Genomic DNA, 22651 nt, shown 5'->3' with positions numbered 1-22651 from the left:
TAATCACAAATAGGTGAGAACCTTTTTCCTTGACAGAGCAATAAAAATCAACAATCTGGAAAATGGGAAAACAGTAGTTGCTGCATAAAAAGAACGCTGGGAGTAGTTATGCCATCAATCATGACAAATTTTGTTTGCCTCTGCTTTTGAATGGCAAAACGCACCCTTCTGAAATAATTTTTGAATAGCTTACGACAGGTTTTTCTTCGAATAACTATGCAAATCCTAATCATGCTTGACCAGATATTCCTTGATTATGCCTCATCCTTAAATGTTGTTTCACAGGTACTTATTCTAACCCTTAATCCTACTTTATATCCAAACCAAACACAGTCTAAAGACATTGCTACCATGGTGCTTCTTCCACAAGTCCAAAGGTCATGCAAAGGTTTAAGTTGGAGAACTATTGTTGTCAGTTACTTTGGTAATTGTAAATGCTTGCCCTGATCATATTGCGGGAAAACCTTAAAGAATATTGTGCATTCATAAGATAAATTATTAGAGATGGCAAATACCAAGAGCACTTAAAATATTTTAAGGTTATACTTGCAAAGATCTCAATTCAAAATAAAAGAATACATTGCCATTGACTTCCGCCTGTCGGATTGCTCCAGCCATTCAGAGTTCTGCGGACAGGAAAAAAATAAAAATAAAAATAAAAATCCCAACAATTTCATTTTCTAGCATGAACACATAAGCCAGATTGACAAGACATTAGAACTATTAAGTTCCTCTCAATCACCGTATACACACCAACTTCGTTTGATGCAACATGAAGACAACCGCAGACTATACCCTCTTTTGCCTGGTCAAATAAATAAACAAATAAACAGATAAAGTCACACAACATTCGAAGCGGAATTCTCTGACCATATAAAGTTCACTGTATTCCTCACTGCATGAAAGCCACTCCCAAATCTCAAAACAGACATCAACAACAAGAAAATAAAAACAACTTGGAAATATAATGTCCAGGAATAGATGAATTGACCATTACAGAAGGCACGGTTGTATTAGTGAGCTGCAGCAGGTAGAAGCTTGAGAAGTCAAATTGTTCCAGTTTTTAAGTTCTGAGCAGAAAAGCTCAAACTAGCCTTTCAGTAAAAGCTACGAGAAGGGTAAGTCATTTACATGATGTACAATAACTTATTCATGCGCGAGTTCTGACATATTCATGCTTGAGCTCCTGCCTTTGGTCAACTATCCCGAGTCAAATTTGTAGGCTCACTCAAAACATATTTGGGCAATTCATATTTAGCACCTGCAATAACTTTATTGTTAAAAGAGGATTCCACAAGTACCATAAATATGTTTGGAATAAAACAGAGAGATAACACACTCTTACCCCTTTCATCATAACAAAGAGTCATGTCAGCATTTGAAACAATGATACCAGCACTGTCCACTATTGCTTGTGCAAGGGTTAAATCAGCTTCTGCTGCTGCTCGAAGTGCATCCCAAATCTCTGACACAGCAAAATAGACAATATAAACAACATATAATCCTTGATGATGTGTTGGAAGGAACACATTGGTGAAGTAGGTTTCCACATGGATGGAATATTTATTTATTTACATGATGTCGTTAGGGGTGAAAATAGTATGGATATTATCTGTCCGGATCTGTTTTCGTATCCGAATCAATCCGGATACGTATAGAATCCGTATCTATATCCATATCCGTCAAAAAAAAAAAAAGATATGGATATGGATAGATAACTATCCAATCCATATCCGAATATCCGAATCTATTTATATAGTACTTATTAATTTTTAAGAAAAATATACAACTATATAAACATGTTATTAAACGGATTTATCATCTATTTAATAATATCTTTAATTCTGTAGTCATAAAGTTTAATTATCTAAATAATATATATAATTATATCCATATTTTCAGTATCGAATTGTATCCGTATCCGTCTAAAATAAATATGGATATAAATTTTTACATCCGAATAATATCCGTATTTATATTCGTCAGACAAAACAAATATGGATATGGATATTATGGGTATCTGACCCATATCCAATCCAATTTCGGCCCTAGATGTCGTTCTTCGAATTTTATTTTAATAATGATTTCAAAACTTAGTACAGATGTACCAATTTAATACCTAAGGATTAAAGCCATCCAAGCATTCAATATGCATAACTTTAATCATATATACACCTTTAATCCTATGCATAAACAAGCATATGCATATGGTATATACACACTCTTCTTTCACTATACTGACAACATGCAACCTAGTTTTCACATTTTAAAAATCTAAAGATCAAAACTCATGAGGAAGAGAGGAACGACAGTATTACCACCAGTGCTGCAGCTAGGAGTTTGCAAAACACACCTAGGCATTCATCAACTAGCAAGGAGGGGAAGAAGCAGCAGCAAACAGGCTGCAGCACTCCAACTAAAAACTGGCCATCAAGGATGAGGGGCAAGCACAACAAAAGGGAAATATTTAGAAAGAAAAGCTGAAGAATGGTCAGATGAAGGATAGGTATAAGTAGAAAAGAAAGAGGAAGAAAAATCAGAGTAAAGAGGAGAAGAAGATGAGTTATTGGTCTGGAGGAGAAGAAAGAATTAAAAACACAGACTTGGCATTAGCGCTGGCAATGCAGCTACCGCCACCACTTCTAGCTGCTAAAGTTGACCTATTGATAGATGCTGATCATCTCGCTGATAAACGAAAAACACGACTCCCCCTCATGAGTCTTACTGCTTTGCCAAAAGGGCACTTACATATTACAGGTGTTTCTTTTTTTCTTAAATTAATTGATTTGATTTATTATTTTTTTTTTCAGAAATCTGCATTAGAAGAGAAAGTACGTATATTGCTGCAACTCATGCTATAGGAAAAGTCTAGGGATCATTTAGCAGGTGAGAGCCTAATCAAATTGAGAGATGAGTCGCCCTTATCTTAAAAAGGTTTAATGAAGATAATAAAAGGAAAGTAGAGACATGATATAGAAGAGTGGAGGAGCTGGGAGCTTTAGCAAGACAACTGAGATGAAGGGATGAAAACATTTTGTCTGGTGTCCAGTCCTTTATCTGGTTGCTTATAGGTGGTTGTGTTGGATGCCAAACACACCTAGACACTTGCTCCAATTACAGGGGTCCAACTATACAAATAGCATTACTCACCTTATAGGAAACAAATCAAACTGGAAGGAAATCCAACAGGTCCATTGCTGTGTAATCACCATAAAGAGGGCATATTGACTATTGTTTCAATTAGAATATTGAAAACAGATTAAATACACTATAGACTTTGTGTCTAACAAGACAATGAATGAGCCCTCTAACTTGTAATTACTATAAATGGTTCGAGCCCACAGATTACTTTAACAAGTTATATATTTGGAATCAAAACTGATCAGGAAGACATGGTGGGTAAACCTATTCTTTTCTTTTTGTGGGTTGAAAGTTTGGGTTAGTCATAGTTCTCCAGCCTCCAACTCTATTAATAATCTCATTCTGATGACCATTTCCCTAATTGGATGAATGAACTGGGTGACTTTTCATCAAAAGGTATGAGTAACATTTTTGTTTGTGTCTCTTGGGTCAGATTGACCTTTGGGGATTGGCCCCTGATAAAGCAATCACATTGCACTTTCTGTAATACATACACTCACCTATGGACTTCTGGCCATTTGTTTTAAAATCAATTTTGATAGAAGAACAAAAGTTTTGGGGCCGAAATATGAATTAAATGCCTACATACCAGTTTGATTTTGTCCCATAAAAGTTCATTTGCAGGTTAAGCGATTTCAAGGTTAATTACTAATTGATTGGAAAGAGAAAACACCACTAATTTAAGGTAGAAAAGCTAAGGAAAACCTTATGAAAAGTGAATATAATAAAGTAATTTACAAAGAATGCAAGATGGAATCCTCGTCTGTCTTACATAAAGCAATGACAAGAAAATATTCTTTAATGATACTGGCAACTTAAATGGTTATGTTGTTGCATACAGATGTGTCAGTTACTCAATATACATGTCAAGAAGAGGGAACCGGATAAGATCCATTTTCGACATGTCCTCTACAACCGTTGGTAAAATTAAAGTAACATGAAAGCAATACATAAACAAGAGTAGAATGAGCAGGTTATATAAGAGAACGGAACAGAAAGGAATAGGTGTACAGGTTTGAAAAAAATGAGAAGATGGACAATGTTTTACTCAGCAAGAGCACAACATAAATTTGGGAACTTATTCCCCTTGTTGTATTGAGGACCAGATGAAAAGAAAGTTATCTATTATCTAATGACCATTTATGTACTTAGGCGAGTTTGTCAGACCAAAATAGACATCTTGATAGGAGGGTTATCTGGCAGCAAAGAACAGCTTATACTGAATATGGGGAGAGGCAATATGGATGACATTGAACTACTTGTTTGACCCTTCATTTTCTATTTTTCACTCCCACATCTTCCATCTTTCTAGAGCATATAATCCTCATTGTAATACTTGGTTGCCTCTAATTTGTTCACCTTCCAACTAAAAACAAGCTAGCACATAAAAGTATAAAACATTCAGTTAAATGGATCCAAAATTTGTCTTTTTTTGACTAAACATATGTCCACATCCAATGTGATGATAACATCTGAGAGTCACATAAAGCAACTCAACTGTTCAGCAAGCACACTATAGAAAGTCCTGGACAAGTCACACAGCTTGATATTCCACCATAATATAGAAGAAGTAAACAGGCATGCCGGCTAACAATATGTCAAAATGATGGAATAAATTCAAAGCGAATGACATATTCAAATATCATTTGCACTTAGCATGCGTTCACTTTATTTAATAGCGAAGGGAAAATGAACAGGTGACAGCAAAAATATTTTTTAGGATATATGATGATGATTTGAAGCCCCGCATTTTCAATGATTTAATGACAGACCCCAATCTCAAACTCTTCTTCTCTTTTGTGAAGTATTCTAAGGCAAACAATGTGAAACTAGATACCAGGCCAAAAGGTTTCCACACACGTTCGTACAGTTCTTCCTAAACGCTCACAAAACTCATGCAGCGATAACAAATAAATAAGGTGTGTCAATTTGAAGAGAATAAGCACCTTTCTGGCCACCGTAGTGAGGTGCTGTATCCCAAAATTCATCACGCATCTGTCTAAGTTGTGTCCTGGTTATTGGCTGAGTATGCTTCCATGGTTTTGGCTTACGGAGTTTTTTGGTAGTATTCTCTGCGAGCAATGAAGATTACCAGATCAAAATCTGGAACAAACTCCTAGTATAAAAAGGCAAAATGCAGTAAAGAGTCTAGCAATGCGTTACCTGAACATAATCTGAAAATAATGATATCAAACTAGCAAGAACAAGTCATGGTCCTAGGATTAAATTGCAACTCTAAATGGACTTACAAAATTCTTTACCTAAAAAAATAATTGCATTTGAGAACAAAATTTCAAAATGATCAAGCAAAATAAACTGGTTGTGTTGTATAGTTTACCAATTGATGAAAGAATGTGGAACAATAGAAATAGATCTCCACTGCATGACACAAAGTATATCTGATAAACATGGGATGTTAAAGAAAAAGTCCATGTCCATTCATATGAGTTGCATTCGAAAGTCAAGCCATCAAATGCATAGGGATACAATTGTGGTGTCATAAAAGTCAGACCAATCTACAAGACTTATATGAGGTGTAATTCCTCAAAGGTTTCAAATTACATCCAAAATGTCCATTAAAGAGTTCTATATATGCTACAGCAAAACCTAAATATCAATAAGACTTCAATCAAGTTGAAAACATTCATTTGTTATTGCCAAAAGTAAGCTAGTTCTTTCATTTTAGAGAAAATGAACCCTGGTAGAAGACAATAAGACAGAATAGATATCAAACACATTAATTTGAAACCCTTCCGCTTCAAGGGAACCTGAAAAATCTCTGCCAGGTGTGAAATTTAGACCTACTTATTTGTTCTATCAGGACTCCCCAGGAATTTTGTGAATAGCCAGCAATTTTTTCTCTTATAATGTTGAAAGTTTCAAGGAGACTTGCTATAGCAATGCATGACAACCAGGTTATGCATCAGAATTGTCAGAAAACATAAATTATTGTTAAATGCTATATCCTATTCTTTAAAATTCCAATGGTCTGTGAATTTAAATCACTGACTAAAGTGTTGGTTGGCACAGCACAAGAGGCACCATTCTAGTGCCCTACAAACAAGCGGTGCTGGCATGGTATTGACTATGCCGCTGCTCAGCACACCATTGTGCAAGTTCACACCAAGCACTGGCATGGCATGACAAATGTTGTGCTATTACCAGGTTAGCATGGTACTAGGACATGAATTTTTAATCCTTGATTTAAATGCAATATTAAATTCAAGCGGATTGAAAAATTATGTTTAATATCAAAGTTCAGAGGGAAGCCACTTTGTGCAAGAATACAAGACACGAACAATAAATCATTAAACAATGACTTGTTCTATTGAGAGCCATCTTAAAAGTAACATGGGGCATAACATTAAATGTGACTGTATCTCCTTCCAGGTTTTCTTCATCATTCTCTTGAGTGAAATGATCTCCTGCAGTAATTTTATGCTCCAGACTTTCCTGATGAAATTACGACATAACATCATTTTAAATAGTATACTTCATTATGAAGCAAAATTTTTGTTATGCTTGATTATGAAATAACACTCTCTGTACTAAATACTACACTCATAAAGTCTTGAATCTAGTTCTGTATCCTGAATTAAGCAGAATAAATAGCCATTTGAACATCTAAGACATCTAGGTGGATGATTAAATATCTAAGCAAATCGTCACTTATCATTTTAACTGGTACGATAAAAAAAGCGCTCCACAAAGTCATTTAACTAGCCACAATAACTGCATAGTCATATAATCAGCCATTGGATACCATGTGTTTTAATTAGCTAAAAAAGTTCCCTTGTCAACACAATGAATCACCGACTAAGGTACCAAAATGATAAACTCATCCACCAGCTGGCAGATGGCTCAGGCTGGCAGGCATATGTGCACATTTATTTCACGACAATGCTTTATGCTAAACTTACATCACTACTTGTTGGTATCGAGGCCCACTTTATGCTACCAAACCCGCAGACTAATTCTTGACATGTTAGAGCCCAATTGTTTTAATGAAAAAGAAAAAAGAAATGCAAGCAGATAATAAAAGTCACATATGTGAATTAGCTGAAAATTTAACTATTGAAACAGCAAATCACCAGTTAAGTAACCAAAATATGAATCTCATCTGCTTGCTGGCAGACAATTTGGATCATGTCAAATGCTTCATGTTAAACCCACGTCACTAACAGTCAGCATTGAGACCCAGTTTATGCTACCAAACACAGAAATTATTTCTTATATATCAGAATGGAAAAAATACTAGCGAGAAATTGAAAGCTGTAAATGTGAATTAGCTGAAAATTTAACTTCGATGCAATGAAACCAAATAAAAACTAGGAACATCGACCACCTGGCAGATGACCCAGGAATGCTCAAGCATGCATTTACTTCTATCCACATCAAATGCTTTATGTTAAACTTATGTCACCCATTGTCCATATCAAAGCCAATTTATGCCACCAAGCTCCCAGATTAATTCTTTACATATTAGAGCCCAGTTGATTTATAAAAAATAACAAGGCAATAAATGTTCACAAGATACTAGATGATGCAAATGTTAATTAGCTGAAAATTTACACTATCGACTCTGTGAATCACCATCTGAATAACAAAACCAGTAATCCCATCTACCGGATGGAAGATGATTCAGGAATGCCGGTGAGCATTTTTGCACCACATGAAATTCTCTACGTTATACTTGCATCATATTTTTGGCATCAAAGCCCGATTCACGGCACCAAATCCCCAAAATTAGTTTCACATATTGGAGCCCAGTTTTTTCAGAAAAGTGCTAGCAAGATGATAAATGTTTACATGGTGCAAGTTTGATGCTGTTCTTTCCCAACCTATACACACATATTTCCTAATCGGTAATTGTTCAAGAAAAACTCGATTCTTGATACACAGATCTGAACTGATTCAGTTCTTAAACCCATGAATCCACGTGGAGAATTTAAACAAGGGCTAGTAGCAACAAACAGAGCATATCGACTACTATCCACCAATCAATAACCTGGAATTAAGAATCCAGTCATGATCTATTAAAAAACAGGTGCAAGATCGAAGCAGAAAAGTTCTTGATAACAAAAATACCACGAATGTCCAATAAAGTTATATAATTTGAATACAAGCTAAGGCGGTGAGCCAAGAACCGACCCCAGGTGATGGGAAGAGTTGGAGAAATCCAAACCTAGAGGGAGATGGGGAGAAGAAAGAGTTCACCTTCGCCTTTGCTCTGAGTGGATCCAACGCAGCCCATGGTAATCGCTTCCCTATGTGCTCTTTCCTCCGGATCGAGAAGGAAAGGGGGATCAGAACATCGCCTTCTTGCCGGCCGGAGAAGCGCGGAGGACGAGAAACAAGCTCGAGGTCTTCGATCTCCAGCGAGGACTATCGAAGAGAGGGTTCTGAATCCGGTGGGGTTTTGGGGAGGGGGTTGGGGGGGGGGGGGAGAAGAGGGTGGGCGGACGGGAGCGGGAGGCCGGAAGAGCTCTTCTCCGGTGGGGAGGTCAAACTGGTATTCGTTGTTGGACTTGTTGGGGTGAGAGAGAAAGAGAAGATGAGGTGGGTTGGGCTTACGTTGGTTCCATGAATTTTCTTTTGTCGTTTTCGGGGTTCTCACAAACGCTTTCGATCTTGGTGCGACGGCCGGGCTGTGTGGTCGCCGGCTCACGTGGTTCGCATACAATGGGCTGGGTATGGTGCCTCGCGCTTCGCTTGGGAAATCCCCCACTGATGAATTGAATTTTTTTTTCTTTTGGGACTACAGTAGCTTAAATGTTGGGTTGGGCAAGATAATTTCTCTGGGTTTTACCCAAGCAAAATAAAAAATTTGCTCGGAGAACAAAGATCTAATTACTTTATATTATGTGATCTCTCTCTCTCTCTCTCTCTCTCTCTATATATATATATATATATATAGATATATTTATATTTATACTAAATTTGATTATATTTAAATTTATTTTTATTCTGATTCAGTCAATTCTACATTAGATGATGAAAATCATGCGTCAATGATTCAAGCTATTAGATATAATCTACAATCTTTATACTGCTTACACATAAAAAATTATGTGATTTAGAGACTCTTAACCTATATATATATATATATATATATATAATATATATATATATATATATATATATATTATATATATATATATATATGTGTGTGTGTGTGTGTGTGTGTGTGTGTGTGTGGTTTCATGATATTTAGACTAGTCAATATTTTGATCACATGATGCATATATATTGTGTGTGTGTGTGTGTGTGTGGTTTCATGATATTTAGACTAGTCAATATTTTGATCACATGATGCATAGATTAGAAATTTTCAAATCATATAATTTTTATATATAAATAGTTTAAAGTAATAGATCGCATCCAATATCTCAAATCTCAATGGATCTAAATAATTGTTGCCAAATTTAACGCTCTCTCTCTCTCTCTCCAATACACAAACACACACTCATGCACACGTATATATTATGCCATCCTAAGTTCTTGATATGAATTGGATAAGATGTTTGACATAGTTTTTTATTTTTCTTAAGGTGATTATTTTTAAAAACTTTTTGTTTAGATCTTCTAAAGTGTCGACAAAATTTAAAAATTGATATTTTATTGGATGGCACAAAATTGACATGTTAAGACCTCTCTTAACCTAATAGATACTTGAAGGAAGAGGACGTGTTGTCCTCCATTTTTTCGTGAGAAAGAAGAAAAAAATAAATAAATGAGAGAATTTTTCTCTCTCCTTTCAATCTGAACACTTACTTTCTCTCTCTAAAATGTTGAATTTTCTCTCTCTATTTTTTTTTTTAAAATTTTCTCTCTCTAGATTGTTTCTCTCTGTTGATGGATTTCTCTCTCTCTCGAAGTTATTTTCTAAGATTAGCCCAGCGAGAGGCTTCATTTTGACGATTTTGATCAAGCTTGGTGAAAGGATCAGATCTTAAATAGAATTTTAATTTGAGATTTGTTTAGATCTAATTTTGAATTTGAATTAATGTAAAAATATAATTTTGAATAATAAGTACTAAAGAATCTCCTAAAGATTAATCGATCTGTTCATTCAGTGGTCTATGAAAGGTAAGTAATGAATTATCTTCTCGAGATATTTAATATTTATTTTAAAAATAAATAATTATTCTTTGAAATTATGTATGATTTATGAAATTATGTTTTGAACGAAAAGTGATTCTAAAATATTATAGTTTATTGATTATACATAAGTTCAGTGAAAATTATGATATATTATGATACAAAAATATTTTGATATAAATCGAATTTATGCTCCCAATCTAACTATATTTCAATAGATCCTGCCAATGGAGATTTTACATTAGTAATCACTGGGCTCTGCCAATGGGGATATACGTTGGTACTCAGTGAATCTTGCCAGTGGAAGTTGTACGCTGGTATTTAGTGGATCCTGCCAGTAAGAATTGTGTACTAGTATCCAATGGACCTCGCCAATGAAGGTTAAACATTGGTCATAGTAATGGTTGTTGAGTTATGAGTATTTTGATTTGAATCAAATTTATAATTATATTGTATATAAATATTTGAAAAGATTGGATTTGCATTGAATTAGTATGAAATATATTTTTATATTTATTTATAATATTATTTTTGAATATTATATAATATTTGAAATATCTAGTTGAGATATTTGTTACTTATTAGGCTGTCAAGCTCATTATCTCTCTCTTTTATTTTTCTGATTCAGATATAAGCAATAATATTGGGATAGAGCCTTTAGAGGTGAGATTTAGCATTGTTAATTTTATTGAACTTAGATCTATTATTTTATTTTTAGTAAAATTTTATTGGATATAAGATATTTAATTTAGTTATTTGAATTAAAATTGAATAATAATTATTTAAATTTATTTTACTGTGATGCAATGATATCGTGATGAGATGTCTTGCATACTTATGGAGAGAGTTCTTCATAAGTATGCGGTGGTTACCGCAATTTCCAACTCACGATCACGGATCGAGAGAATGATAATTAATATAGTATCAGAACATATGTAAAAATAATATGACACATCGAATCAGATATGAGTGTAGGCGGATAGACACTAGGGATATTGGGATAATAACTTACATTAATTATGACATAACTTAAAAATTTAGATTTGACATAAGCGTATTGATGGATTTGAATCAGAGTGTGCCGTGAAAGCATAGTGGTTTGAGTTATTTTCAAGCTGATGAGAACAATAATTCGATTTGAAAAGTATTATAATGAAGGATTCGATTTAGAAATTTGGGGATTGATTATGACTTGAGAAAAAAGTAATCCAAAATTTTGAGGACTTAGCAAGAAAAAAATTTTAAAAATAAAATTTCTTTTTAGAGGAGAAGAATGTGATACCCCAAATCAGAATCCAATAATCACACAGATCTCAAAGCATAAGCCAAAAAAAAAAAAGAAATAAGCTAGCACGTGCACTGCACGTGCTGGAGTCACAGTAGGGAAGAGGAGAAAAATGTGGAAGGAACTCAGAAGAGTTCTTTTCCTTCTTGGATTCAAACACCTAAATCTATTGAGAAATAAAGGTTAATCAAACTCAAATTTCTTTCCCATGGAGGTCTATTTAAAGGTCTAAATCCTTTTGTTTCCCCACGCCAAGGACCAACATTGATAGTTGCTGTTATCCTCTGATTTTTTTCTGATATTTCGATAGTTTGATCCTGATTTAGCTGCTGGAAATTGAATTGATCTCCATCAAGGAACTAGTAAATCCCTTCCACATTTTCTTCCTAATCTTGTTCAAGTTCTAAGCAGGAGTTTTTGCCAAATTAATTGATAGAAAAACCTTGAAATTGCTTCCCAAATCTTCTCCTATTTTTTATGGTTGTTCTTGGATTTTTTCTACCACCGTTTGGCCATTGCCGGTCATCGAACTCAGCCTATTGATGTCGTTGGGAGCTGCTCCTCCAACCACGATGGTTGTCGGCTGAGAGGGGGGTTCTTCTTGTCAGAAACAAGGGGAGCAAGAGCTCCCCATTTCGTAAAGGAAGAAGAGAAAAGGAAGAGGACATGCGGTCCTCTATTTTTTGTGGGAAAGAAGAAGAAAAAAGAAAAGAAAAGAAAAAGAGAAAGAAAAAATAAATAAATAAATAAAAATGAGAGAATTTTTCTCTCTCTTCTCTCTCCCTTCAGTCTGAACCATTACTTTCTCTCTCTAAAAATTAAACTTTCTCTCTCTATTTCTCTCTCTAAATTTTTTTCTCTTTAGATTATTTCTCTCTCTTGATGGATTTTTCTCTCTCGAAGTTATTTTCTAAGATTAGCCCAGTGAGAGGCTTCATTTTGATGTTTTTGATCAAGCTTAGTGAAAGGATCCGATCTTAAATGGAGTTGTGATTTAAGATTTATTTAAATCTAATTTTGAATTTGAATTAATACAAGAATATAATTTTGAATAATAGATACTGAAGAATTTTTAAAAATTAATCGATCAATTTGTTCAGTGGTATGTGAAAGATAAGTAATAAATCATCTTCTTGAGATATTTCATATTTATTTTAAAAGTAAATAATTATTCTTTAAAATTATGCATAATTTATGAAATTATACATAATTTATGAAATTATATTTTGAACGAAAAGTGATTCTAAAATACTATGGTTTATTTATTATGTATATGTTCAATAAAAATTATGATATGTTATGATATAAAAATATTTTGATATAGATCGGATTTATGCTCTTAGCCTAACTATGTTTCAGTAGGCCCCATCAATAAAGCTTATATGTTGGTAATCAGTGAGCTCTGCCAATGAAGATTATATATTGGTACTCAGTAGATCCTGTCAGTGGAGGTTGCATCCTGATATTTAATGGACCCTGCCAGTGGGAGTTGTGTACTGGTATTCAGTGGACCTCGCTAATGGGAGTTAAATATTGGTCATAGTCATGGCTATTGAATTATGAATATTTTGATTTGAATCAGATTTATGATTATATTGTATATAAATATTTGAAAAGATTGGATTTACATTGAGTTAGCATGAAATATATTTTTATATTTATTCACAGTATTATTTTTGAATATTATATAATATCTGAAATATCTAGTTGAAATATTTGTTACTTACTGGGCTGTCAAGCTCATTATCTCTCTTTTTTATTTTTCAAATTCAGATAATTAATTATAAGTATGGACAATAATGTTGAGATTGAGTTTTTAGAGATGAGATTTAGCATTGTCAACTTCATTGAACTTAGATCTATTATTTTATTTTTAGTAAAATTTTATTGGATATAAAATATTTGATTTAATTATTTAAATTAAAATTAAATAATAATTATTTAAATTTTATTTCATAATGATGCATTGATATCATGATGAGATGCCTTGTATGTTTATGAAGAATTCTTCATAAGTATGCGGTGGTTGCCATGATCCTTGGCTCATAATCTTGGGTCAGGGGCAGGACAGAGATAGTTGATTATTTCATAAAGTTCTTAAGCTGACTTTATATTGAATACAAAGTTTATTAAGTGTATTAACCGTTAGATATTTTTGGGTTCGGATATGATTATGGATTTTAGGGGTGGCAATCGGATCATTTCGAATCATAAACGGGTTGGATCAATGCGGATCGAGTTAGAAAATTATCAATCCAAACCTGTCATGTTTATTAAACAAATCAAAAATTCAAATCTGAATTCGACCTATTTATTAAATAGGTAATCCGATCTATTTAATTTATGTATTAAATAGGTTAAATTAGGTTAAACAGATTAAATAGATTAAATGGATTAAACAGATTAAACAGATCTAATTAAATGGATCAGAAATAGGTTAAACAGGTTTTAAACAAGTTAAATAGATCTTAAATGGGTTAAACAGGTTAAACAGATCAGATTACATGGGTCAGAAATAGGTTAAATAGGTTATCTGACTTAACCTGATCTGAATATTAAACAGATTAAACGGGTTAAACATGTCAGATATCTAAAATCTAAATTCGATCCAATTATTAAATAGATTAAATAGGTCGATTCGTTTATGACCTAAATCCGTTTAGCCTAAATCTAAACCTATTTATGACGGATCGAATATGGATCGGATTAGCAGGTTGGGTCATATTTTGCCCATCCTATTTGATTTGAGGTTCGATTTTGGGTCAGAAAATTCACTAAAACTGAAACCGAACCCAAAACCAAATGGTTTTTAATTTTTAAAACCATCACCAAAACCATTCCGATTTAATTTTGGTTAAAACTACCCCATTTAGTTTGGTGATGGAAAAAATATTTGGATATCCATCCCTATTAATATCCTTAAATCTTAGGAGGATAATATTATTAGAGACAAGCTTTATTGCTTTCTAAACATAGCATCCCATTCTTGAAAGATAGCTATGGTTCTAACAAATTTGATTACCTTCCTATCATGCTTGTGGTTACATCAATGCATTGTCATTATATAATTTTATATTGAAATTATATGAATTCGATTCTTTGGCAACTTGCATACAAATAAAGTATTTCAATGAATATAATAAGAGATTACAGCTGAAATAATTCCACTCATATAGGATTATATTACCAAAAATAAGCTTAATCGCCTCTTATGACAACTCAATGGCTAGGTATGTGTTGATTGGGCATTGATAAATATTCTATATATATGTGATTGGATAGATATATATAGCTTATTGTATCAACCATGCATATCTAGATTTTAATATGTACTATATATAGCTAACCATATATTATTAGAGAATTTCAGAAAAGATCTTCAGCTAATATTAGCGAATATCATGAAATATCGGAGCATATCAAATAGATCTACAGCTGACATACCGTATTAAAGATATAATTAATTGCATATATCGTATATAGTTGATAAGATCTATATATAGAGATCTTTATTCACATAAAGTCGCATCAACTCAACAAATTTCTCTTGGTAATCTTCTTTTGTTACTTTTTTTCTCGACATGAGGATGAATACAATGGTTTTCTTCATCTTTTTCTTATTCCTCGCATCATCGATGGAAGCAAGAAAGCTTTTGAGCATAGAAGGGAAGATAGCAACGTCTGATGTTGCTTCATTTCCAACTGTTTCTTCTCCAAAGAACCAGGGCAATGGAATGAACATTGTTGGTGAGATGCTCTCAACTTTGCACTCCATAGGCATCAACAAACAACCATTCGAATCTACTCCAAGCCCGGGCATGGGCCATCTCCTTCCCCCAAATTAACTTTGTTGGAAGTCCATTGCTTGTCATGTTTGTACTAAGATTCTATTCCTAGTTTATCCCTGTGTCTTGTTCCAATTCTAATAAAAAAAATTTATCTTATATTAAAAAAATTCTCTTTGAAATTTTTTTATACTATTATTGTTGATTTAATTGATGTTTATTCTAAATTTTAAGCCGATGCTTTTTATCTTCATTGATCAGTAGCATGCTATTCTATACGACGTAGGAGTCAAGTATAATAGAATACTCTTTGTTTGTGATTTGTTAGATGATTTATCTTATGATTGATCATGGCTTTCGAGAGCATATCTATTTCTATAGATATTTGGCATGGAAGAGTGTTTGTGAGGTCTAATTATGAAGCTTCTAAAAGCAATCTTTCTAGTCTTTTGCATGCCATATTACAAGTAGCATATGTACTATAAGGAGAATAAAATTGTGGCGTTCGAAATGAAGAGAAAGGTAAAAAAAACAATATAAGAGATCTTATAAACAAATGTTACACCCATTTTGTTTGCATTCTGAAGTTGTTTGTTTTCGTGCGGAGGAGCATCATGTCACTTACAAGTTGTGTTTCAATAGAATATGCCACATCATTTTAAGGATAGTTTTTTTAATATGTCTAATTTGTGGGAATATAGATATGCAATTTGTTTCAGTGCATTGTTAGGTCTTAGCCAGCAGTCCTTATCGAAACGAAATAAGTCCCAAACGGTATCCTAAGAAGGAATAATGATTCAAGGTAGATTTAAATACCTATCAAAGTCGGAACGATGATTGATGCAAGTGGGTGTTCGGATGCCTTGCTTCATGCAGAATCTTGAATATGGGGAGGGGAATGGCTTAAACTTTCAGTCTTAATGAGTATGATAATCCAAAATAGAAGGATGAACATAGGTCATACAGTTTCAAAAATTTTAAAGATACTAAAAAGCTGTCATTCAAATACACATTTTCCTGCGTATCAACGTGAATAGAGGCATCAAAATCAGCACTATCCTATCTTAATAGCTATTCATGTTTTATCATAATTGGTCAACTCAAATTTCTTTGAGGCACGCTATTCTATCTCTTATTCAAACACACTATTCTCTCTCTCTCTCTCTCTCTCTTATATATATATATATATATATATATATATATATATATATATATATATATATATATATATAACATGTGGTATCCAACAACTCCTTTGCTATTCAAATCGGTTGTCATCTAACAAATTTGTGCTAAAAAGCATAGCCGTAGATGTCCAGTCATGTCTAGCTTTATCGTGCGGACACCAGAGCCATCAAAAATCGACAACATGATTTAAGTTCGATTTGGATCGAAGAAGCCTCATTAAATTGATTCTACTTCAGTTATTTATTTTCAGTCAATAAATTTTAATGCATTTGGCTTTGGGTCCATAGGGCCATACTTGGATTTGTCCACGTCACCTTTGGAGCCACCACTCTCCATATGCCAAGAGAAAAAATATGCATGCCAGCATGTGCCGTGCTCATGCCAAGTTGTGTCAAGCATCAAGCACCCACATGGAGTTCCATTTCTTCCTTAGAATTCCTTAAGAGTTCTTGGCTACTTACTTATTTTATTGAAGGCTGATTTCTTTCCTATGGTAGATTATAATGCTTTACTTTTTTGTGGAGGGTTGATTTCTTCTTTGTAAAGATAAAAGATTCCTAAACAAACAGGACCCTTAGAGTCCTATATAAATTCTTGTATCTTTCATGAAAAAAATAATGAATGATTTTACAAACTCCACAAATACTTGTGTCAATCGCTCCGAGAGGAAGAGGGTGTGAGATCCAAAATCGCCCCACAAGGGGAAGGTGTGAGGCCCACTTTCTATCATATTCCTTCTACTTAAGATTCAGTGTTCCTGCGACTCTGATCGACTCCACCATCTATCCACGCAAGCCTATTCTGTCAAGAGAAGATCTGTCTCCTCCAGAATTTTTATCTGTCGTGCTGAGAGAAGGAGCGATTTCTTATTCTACAGATCATATGCTGTCAAGGACCTTCGTTCCTTAACAGTTGATCTTTGATTTTTTTTTTTAATCCGATGTTGATAAAGACCTAGTTCTTTATCGATGGATCTGTTTGGTTAAAAGATTAAGAGCCCTAATCAGAGTAGTTTCTTAACTACCACGATCCAGATTTTTATCATCTTCTTGAATTTTCTCACAGGTTTAATGTTTTATTTTCTCTCATTCCATTCTTATTTCTTTTTTTGCATTTACTCGTGAGCATGTTTAATTTCTGCTATCTGTTTATGAATTTTTCTATTGCTAATTGTTTACTGATCTCTCGAATGGCATTCGTCTGTATCATTTAGATTGATCTCGCTTTAGTCTCGTATCAATCAATCACGCTTCCTGAGCAGAGTATAGGCAACTATACTATCTGTCCTGGGAATAATGAATCCCTGGCCGGACATGATTTGTTGTTGATGAACAGAAGAGAGCTTGATTATTAGGATTGATTTTCTTTTTTAGGATTATCCCACATCACTTTATAGTCACATCAAGGATAGCCGGGGAGCACTTTCTTTCATGTTTCATTATCGTGAGTTTGTGAGATTGTGCAACTAAACAAACTATGCTTGCAGCATAATTATCTTCTCAAAAAGTGAGACTATTTAAATAAACATACTATCAGTTTGCTGATTACAATGACTTGTAAAGTGACCAAAATAGCTATAGGATGAGTCACAGCTTGCATTTTTGTCCTTTTTTTTTTCTATTTTTTTTCACTGTTAATACTTAGTAAGTTATAGCTTTGAAAATCACAGCAATGACACTTACATTACTTTAATCCATTCTTTTACGGATAAAAAATTTATCCATAAAACTATTTTTTTTAGATAAATATTTTTTAAATAATATTTAAATAAAAAAATAAGTTACTTATATTTTTTTATATTACTATTTTTCTAAATAAGTTACTACGATCTATCCATATTTTTCATAATATTCTTTATCATATAAATATTATTATATATAATAATATAATATTATTATATCATATTATATTAATATATTATATAAATATATTATATTAGTATAATATAATAATAATATATTATATATAATAATATAGTATAATATATTATATTATATTAATATATACTATTATATATAAAACATATTATGTTATTATTATAGTGTTATATAAATATATATTATAATATTATATTATCTTATATTATATTATTATATATCATATAAACATAATATTTTATTATTATATATTATTATATTATTATAATATATTATATTTTATTATATTATATTAATATATATGAATACATATGAGAATGTATTATATTATTATAATATATAATAATATATTATAATACTATAATATAATATATTGTTATATTATAATATCATAACATGGTAATATAATATATTAATATATTATATTATTTGATTATTGTATATTATTATATTATAATGTATTATATTATATTATATATTATATATTATAATATTTTATGTTAATATAATATAATATATATATTATATAATATTATTAATATAATAATATAGTGTAATATATTATAAATATATATATTATTATTATTTATTATATTATTATTATAAAATATTATAGTATAATATAATATATTATATTATATGAATATATATTATTATATAGTAATATATTATATTATTATAGTATTATATTATTATAATATTTTATATAAATATTATATTATACTAATTTATAACCCCATGTAATGCATGGGATATAATTTTTTATGCAGTCTTGTTGAGAGGTTGTACTTTGGAGTGCACTCAAAAGGGATGCATGAAGCATTACTCATGAGTGCTTTATCTAAATAATTTTTTAAAAAAATTATTTATAAAAATAATCTAATTTTTAATTTATTTATGAAAATGATGCAAATCGTATAAAATGCCATTCAAAATGACGTTTTATGATGGCCACGTCACCATCTTTTTTCATCTTTTTTTCACAGGGACGACGAAAAGAAAATTATCATTTCAAATGATATTTTTTAAAATATCATTTAAAATAATATTTTTAAAAATATAATTTAAAAAAAAAATTATACCTTTCATGCCAAAAGAAAGACTCACCTTTCTGGCGTGTGTTCGCCATTGGATCACCCTCTACATGGATTTGAAAGCACTCTGAACTATGCCGTTCATCCATATGATTACGGGCTTCCAGTCGTCCAATGGGGTGATCAAGCAGCGGCGTCCAATCTCACCCTCATCAGATGAGCTGCATAGCTGTAGTGACATGCCTACATCATGAGTCAAAGTTTTCCCCAGTTTTTGGACACAACGGCCCCCTCACAGTCACAGCGTGTTACCCCAGAATCTTTGTTTAATGATAAACATGGAACCACACAGCAGGAGAGAGTCCATAAATACGGCCATGCAGAAGATCAACGATATTTCAGGAATAGAATTATTATCTATTGCACGTAATTTGGGCAATTTAGTCTACTGAGTATCGCATCGTCGATTTCAGGTAAAGGTAGGCAAAATATAAATTCTTACTCAAAGCATCATTTTTAGTCAATCTTAATCCTGAATATTATTACACTAAGCGTTCAGTACTGTCAATCATGCTATTTCTCCGGTTACAAACTGGATATTCTCAAAAAAGAAAAAGAAAAATAAATCCAAGCCAGACATCAGTAACAATGAGGGCAGCAAGCATAAGCACATGAGCAACCCCTTGATCGATCTCCATCAAAGAACTAGTAAATCCCTTCTACATTTTCTTCCTAATCTTCTTCAAGTCCTAAGCAGGAGTTTTTGCCAAATTAATTGATAGAAAAACCTTGAAATTACTTCCCAAATTTTCTCCTATTTTTTATGGTTGTTCTTGGGTTTTTTCCACCATCGTTTGGCCATTGCCGGTCATCGAACTCAGCCTATTGATGTCGTCAGGAGCTGCCCCTCCAGCCACGGTGGTTGTCAGCTGAGAGGCGGGTTCTTCTTGTCGGAAACAAGGGGAGCAAGAGCTCCCCATTTCGTAAAGGAAGAAGAGAAAAGGAAGAGGACATGCGGTCCTCTGTTTTTCGTGGGAAAGAAGAAGAAAAAAAAAGAGAAAAATAAATAAATAAATAAATGGGAGAGTTTCTCTCTCTTCTCTCTTCCTTTAGTCTGAACTATTGCTTTTTCTCTCTAAAATATTGAATTTTCTCTCTCTACTTCTCTCTCTAAATTTTTTTTCTCTTTAGATTATTTCTCTCTCTTGACGGATTTTTCTCTTTTGAAGTTATTTTCTAAGATTAGCCCAGTGAGAGGCTTCATTTTGATGTTTTTAATCAAGCTTAGTGAAAGGATCCGATCTTAAATGGAGTTTTGATTTAGGATTTGTTTAAATTTAATTTTAAATTTGAATTAATACAAGAATATAATTTTGAATAATAGACACTGAAGAATTTTTAAAGATTAATCGATCAATTCGTTCAGTGGTATGTGAAAGATAAGTAATAAATCATTTTCTTGAGATATTTCATATTTATTTTGAAAGTAAATAATTATTCTTTAAAATTATGCATAATTTATGAAATTATATATAATTTATGAAATTATATATAATTTATAAAATTATATTTTGAACGAAAAGTGATTCTAAAATACTATGGTTTATTTATTATGCATATGTTCGATGAAAATTATGATATGTTATGATATAAAAGTATTTTGATACAGATCGGATTTATGCTCTCAGCCTAACTATGTTTCAGTGGGCCCCACACTACAAGAAATTTAGTTTTTCGTGACAAGCAATGTTGTCACTGAAACTTGGAATATTGTATGAATTTCTCTGACAACAAACTATTGTCACTAGACGGTCGCAATTGCTTCATCGCTAAAACCATTTATGACAACTTAAATTTTTTATCACTGAATCATTTCTTTTCTGCGACAATAGAGCTTGTCACTTAATGTACTTTTTGTTGTCACCAATACAATGAAATGGGCATGCCTTGAAGGGTCTTGTGACAATAGTAAATCTATTTAGAGACGAGTTCTCTTATTGCAGAAAAGTCTTACAGAGACAAGAGTTTCACTTGTCACTAAAAATAAAATTTGTGGCAACTTAACTTGTCACAGAAACAAATCATTCTTGTCACAATGCAATAACGTAAATTGGTTTTGGGACAATAATGACTCTGTTAGTGATAAAATAGCTTAAAGTAACAAGAACTTTTGTTGTCATGGAAAATCTCATACGTGACAACTTGTTATTGTCACTAAAATTTAGTGTACCATTCTTTTATGATAATTTATGACTACAGAAATTCATCTCATTCACAAGCAAACTAAGAATCCAAATACATCTTTCTCAATGTTTGCATTTCAGTAGATATCCAAAATAAAAATCACAAGATAGTATTAATAGTTCATAAGCACTCCATATGCTATTTAATTGATCAAAACCAACAGTACATGATCCAAGACATCCAAAGAATTTTCAATTTCACTGTTTGGAATTCGACAGAACATTCAAAATTAATTTAAAAAAACACTGACTAATACCTATAGTTCATAAGCACCCTACATTCTACTTAACTGATCAAAACTAACAGCCTATGACATCCATATTTTTAAATTGAAGCTAGTTGATGTACTCCCATAATGCCAACAGAAGTAGCTGCCCATATTATTCCTGCATATAAACAAGGTTTAGATTAGTAAATGATTGGCTAGAATAAAGTTTTGAGTAATTAAAGTCTAGCAACCTCTAGATAAGCAACAGATTATCCACTAAAATTTTTTTTAAAAAAATAAGGCAACCTTTTTTGCATATAATTTGTAAATTTATACCTCATATTGAAAAGTTGAGACAACAAGAAAGGTTTGCAATCCATGTTTTTAATGGATTACACAAGAAATGAGCTTAGGCATTTTAGCAATTAAACTTCTAAAATAAAAAATTTAAAAAAAAAAGAATTGACTATATATTAAGAATCTCAATTCAAAGTTGCCCTTTCTAGAATTATAAAAAATTATGGATCTCACACTCTTAGAATGCAGCACTGTACCTAAGTATACTATAGCTGATTGATTGTTGTTTATATTCCTCTCTTATAGATCATTGAAAATAAGAAAAAAAAATATCATATTTAATTTTTTTACTTTCTTAAAAGTAAAAATTCTTACTTGGTCAAGGTTCATGCATTGAGGAAGATGAAGCTCTTGATTGGGAGAAAGTTTCAAAAAAAGACAGCAAAGCGAGCTTGGATCATAGCATTAACTTTTTCATTAACTTGTTCCTC

The 22651-nt window shown here is 32.3% G+C and overlaps 1 protein-coding gene across 6 annotated transcripts; it reads right to left on the bottom strand.

The window, feature by feature from the left end:
- Window positions 1-465: 465 nt before the first annotated feature.
- On the bottom strand, window positions 466-8652 carry LOC105041419 (uncharacterized). 6 transcript variants are annotated; one of them, XR_012139224.1, is made up of 6 exons: window positions 5480-6498; window positions 5088-5213; window positions 1346-1465; window positions 1132-1261; window positions 743-805; window positions 466-626 (listed from the first exon to the last, which is right to left on the bottom strand). XR_012139224.1 is itself a non-coding variant. In XM_073252981.1 (4 exons), exons 1-4 carry the CDS (start codon window positions 5640-5642, stop codon window positions 1197-1199), a joined length of 474 nt encoding a protein of 157 aa, XP_073109082.1. In that variant the 5' UTR covers window positions 5643-6497; the 3' UTR covers window positions 850-1196. The 6 variants fall into 6 exon arrangements, 3 of the variants coding, with proteins under 3 accessions (XP_073109082.1, XP_010916698.1, XP_073109083.1); XR_012139223.1 differs by having other exon boundaries at window positions 754-805; XR_012139222.1 differs by having other exon boundaries at window positions 466-805.
- Between the last annotated feature and the right edge of the window lie 13999 nt (window positions 8653-22651).

This window comes from Elaeis guineensis, chromosome 2 (genome assembly GCF_000442705.2).
Source record: "Elaeis guineensis isolate ETL-2024a chromosome 2, EG11, whole genome shotgun sequence".
In the NCBI taxonomy this organism is placed as follows: Eukaryota; Viridiplantae; Streptophyta; class Magnoliopsida; order Arecales; family Arecaceae; genus Elaeis; species Elaeis guineensis.
Note: the sequence above shows the minus strand (reverse complement) of the source record. Positions and strands in the feature narration are given on the sequence as shown.

Coding starts and splice junctions, on each gene's coding strand:
- LOC105041419 (XM_073252981.1), bottom strand. CDS start 5,642: ATGACACCACAATTGTATCCCTATGCATTTGATGGCTTGACTTTCGAA. Junction 5,214..5,479: donor CCACATTCTTTCATCAATTG/GTAAACTATACA, acceptor CATTGCTCGCAG/AGAATACTACCAAAAAACTC. Junction 1,262..1,345: donor TCTTTGTTATGATGAAAGGG/GTAAGAGTGTGT, acceptor AAGTTATTGCAG/GTGCTAAATATGAATTGCCC.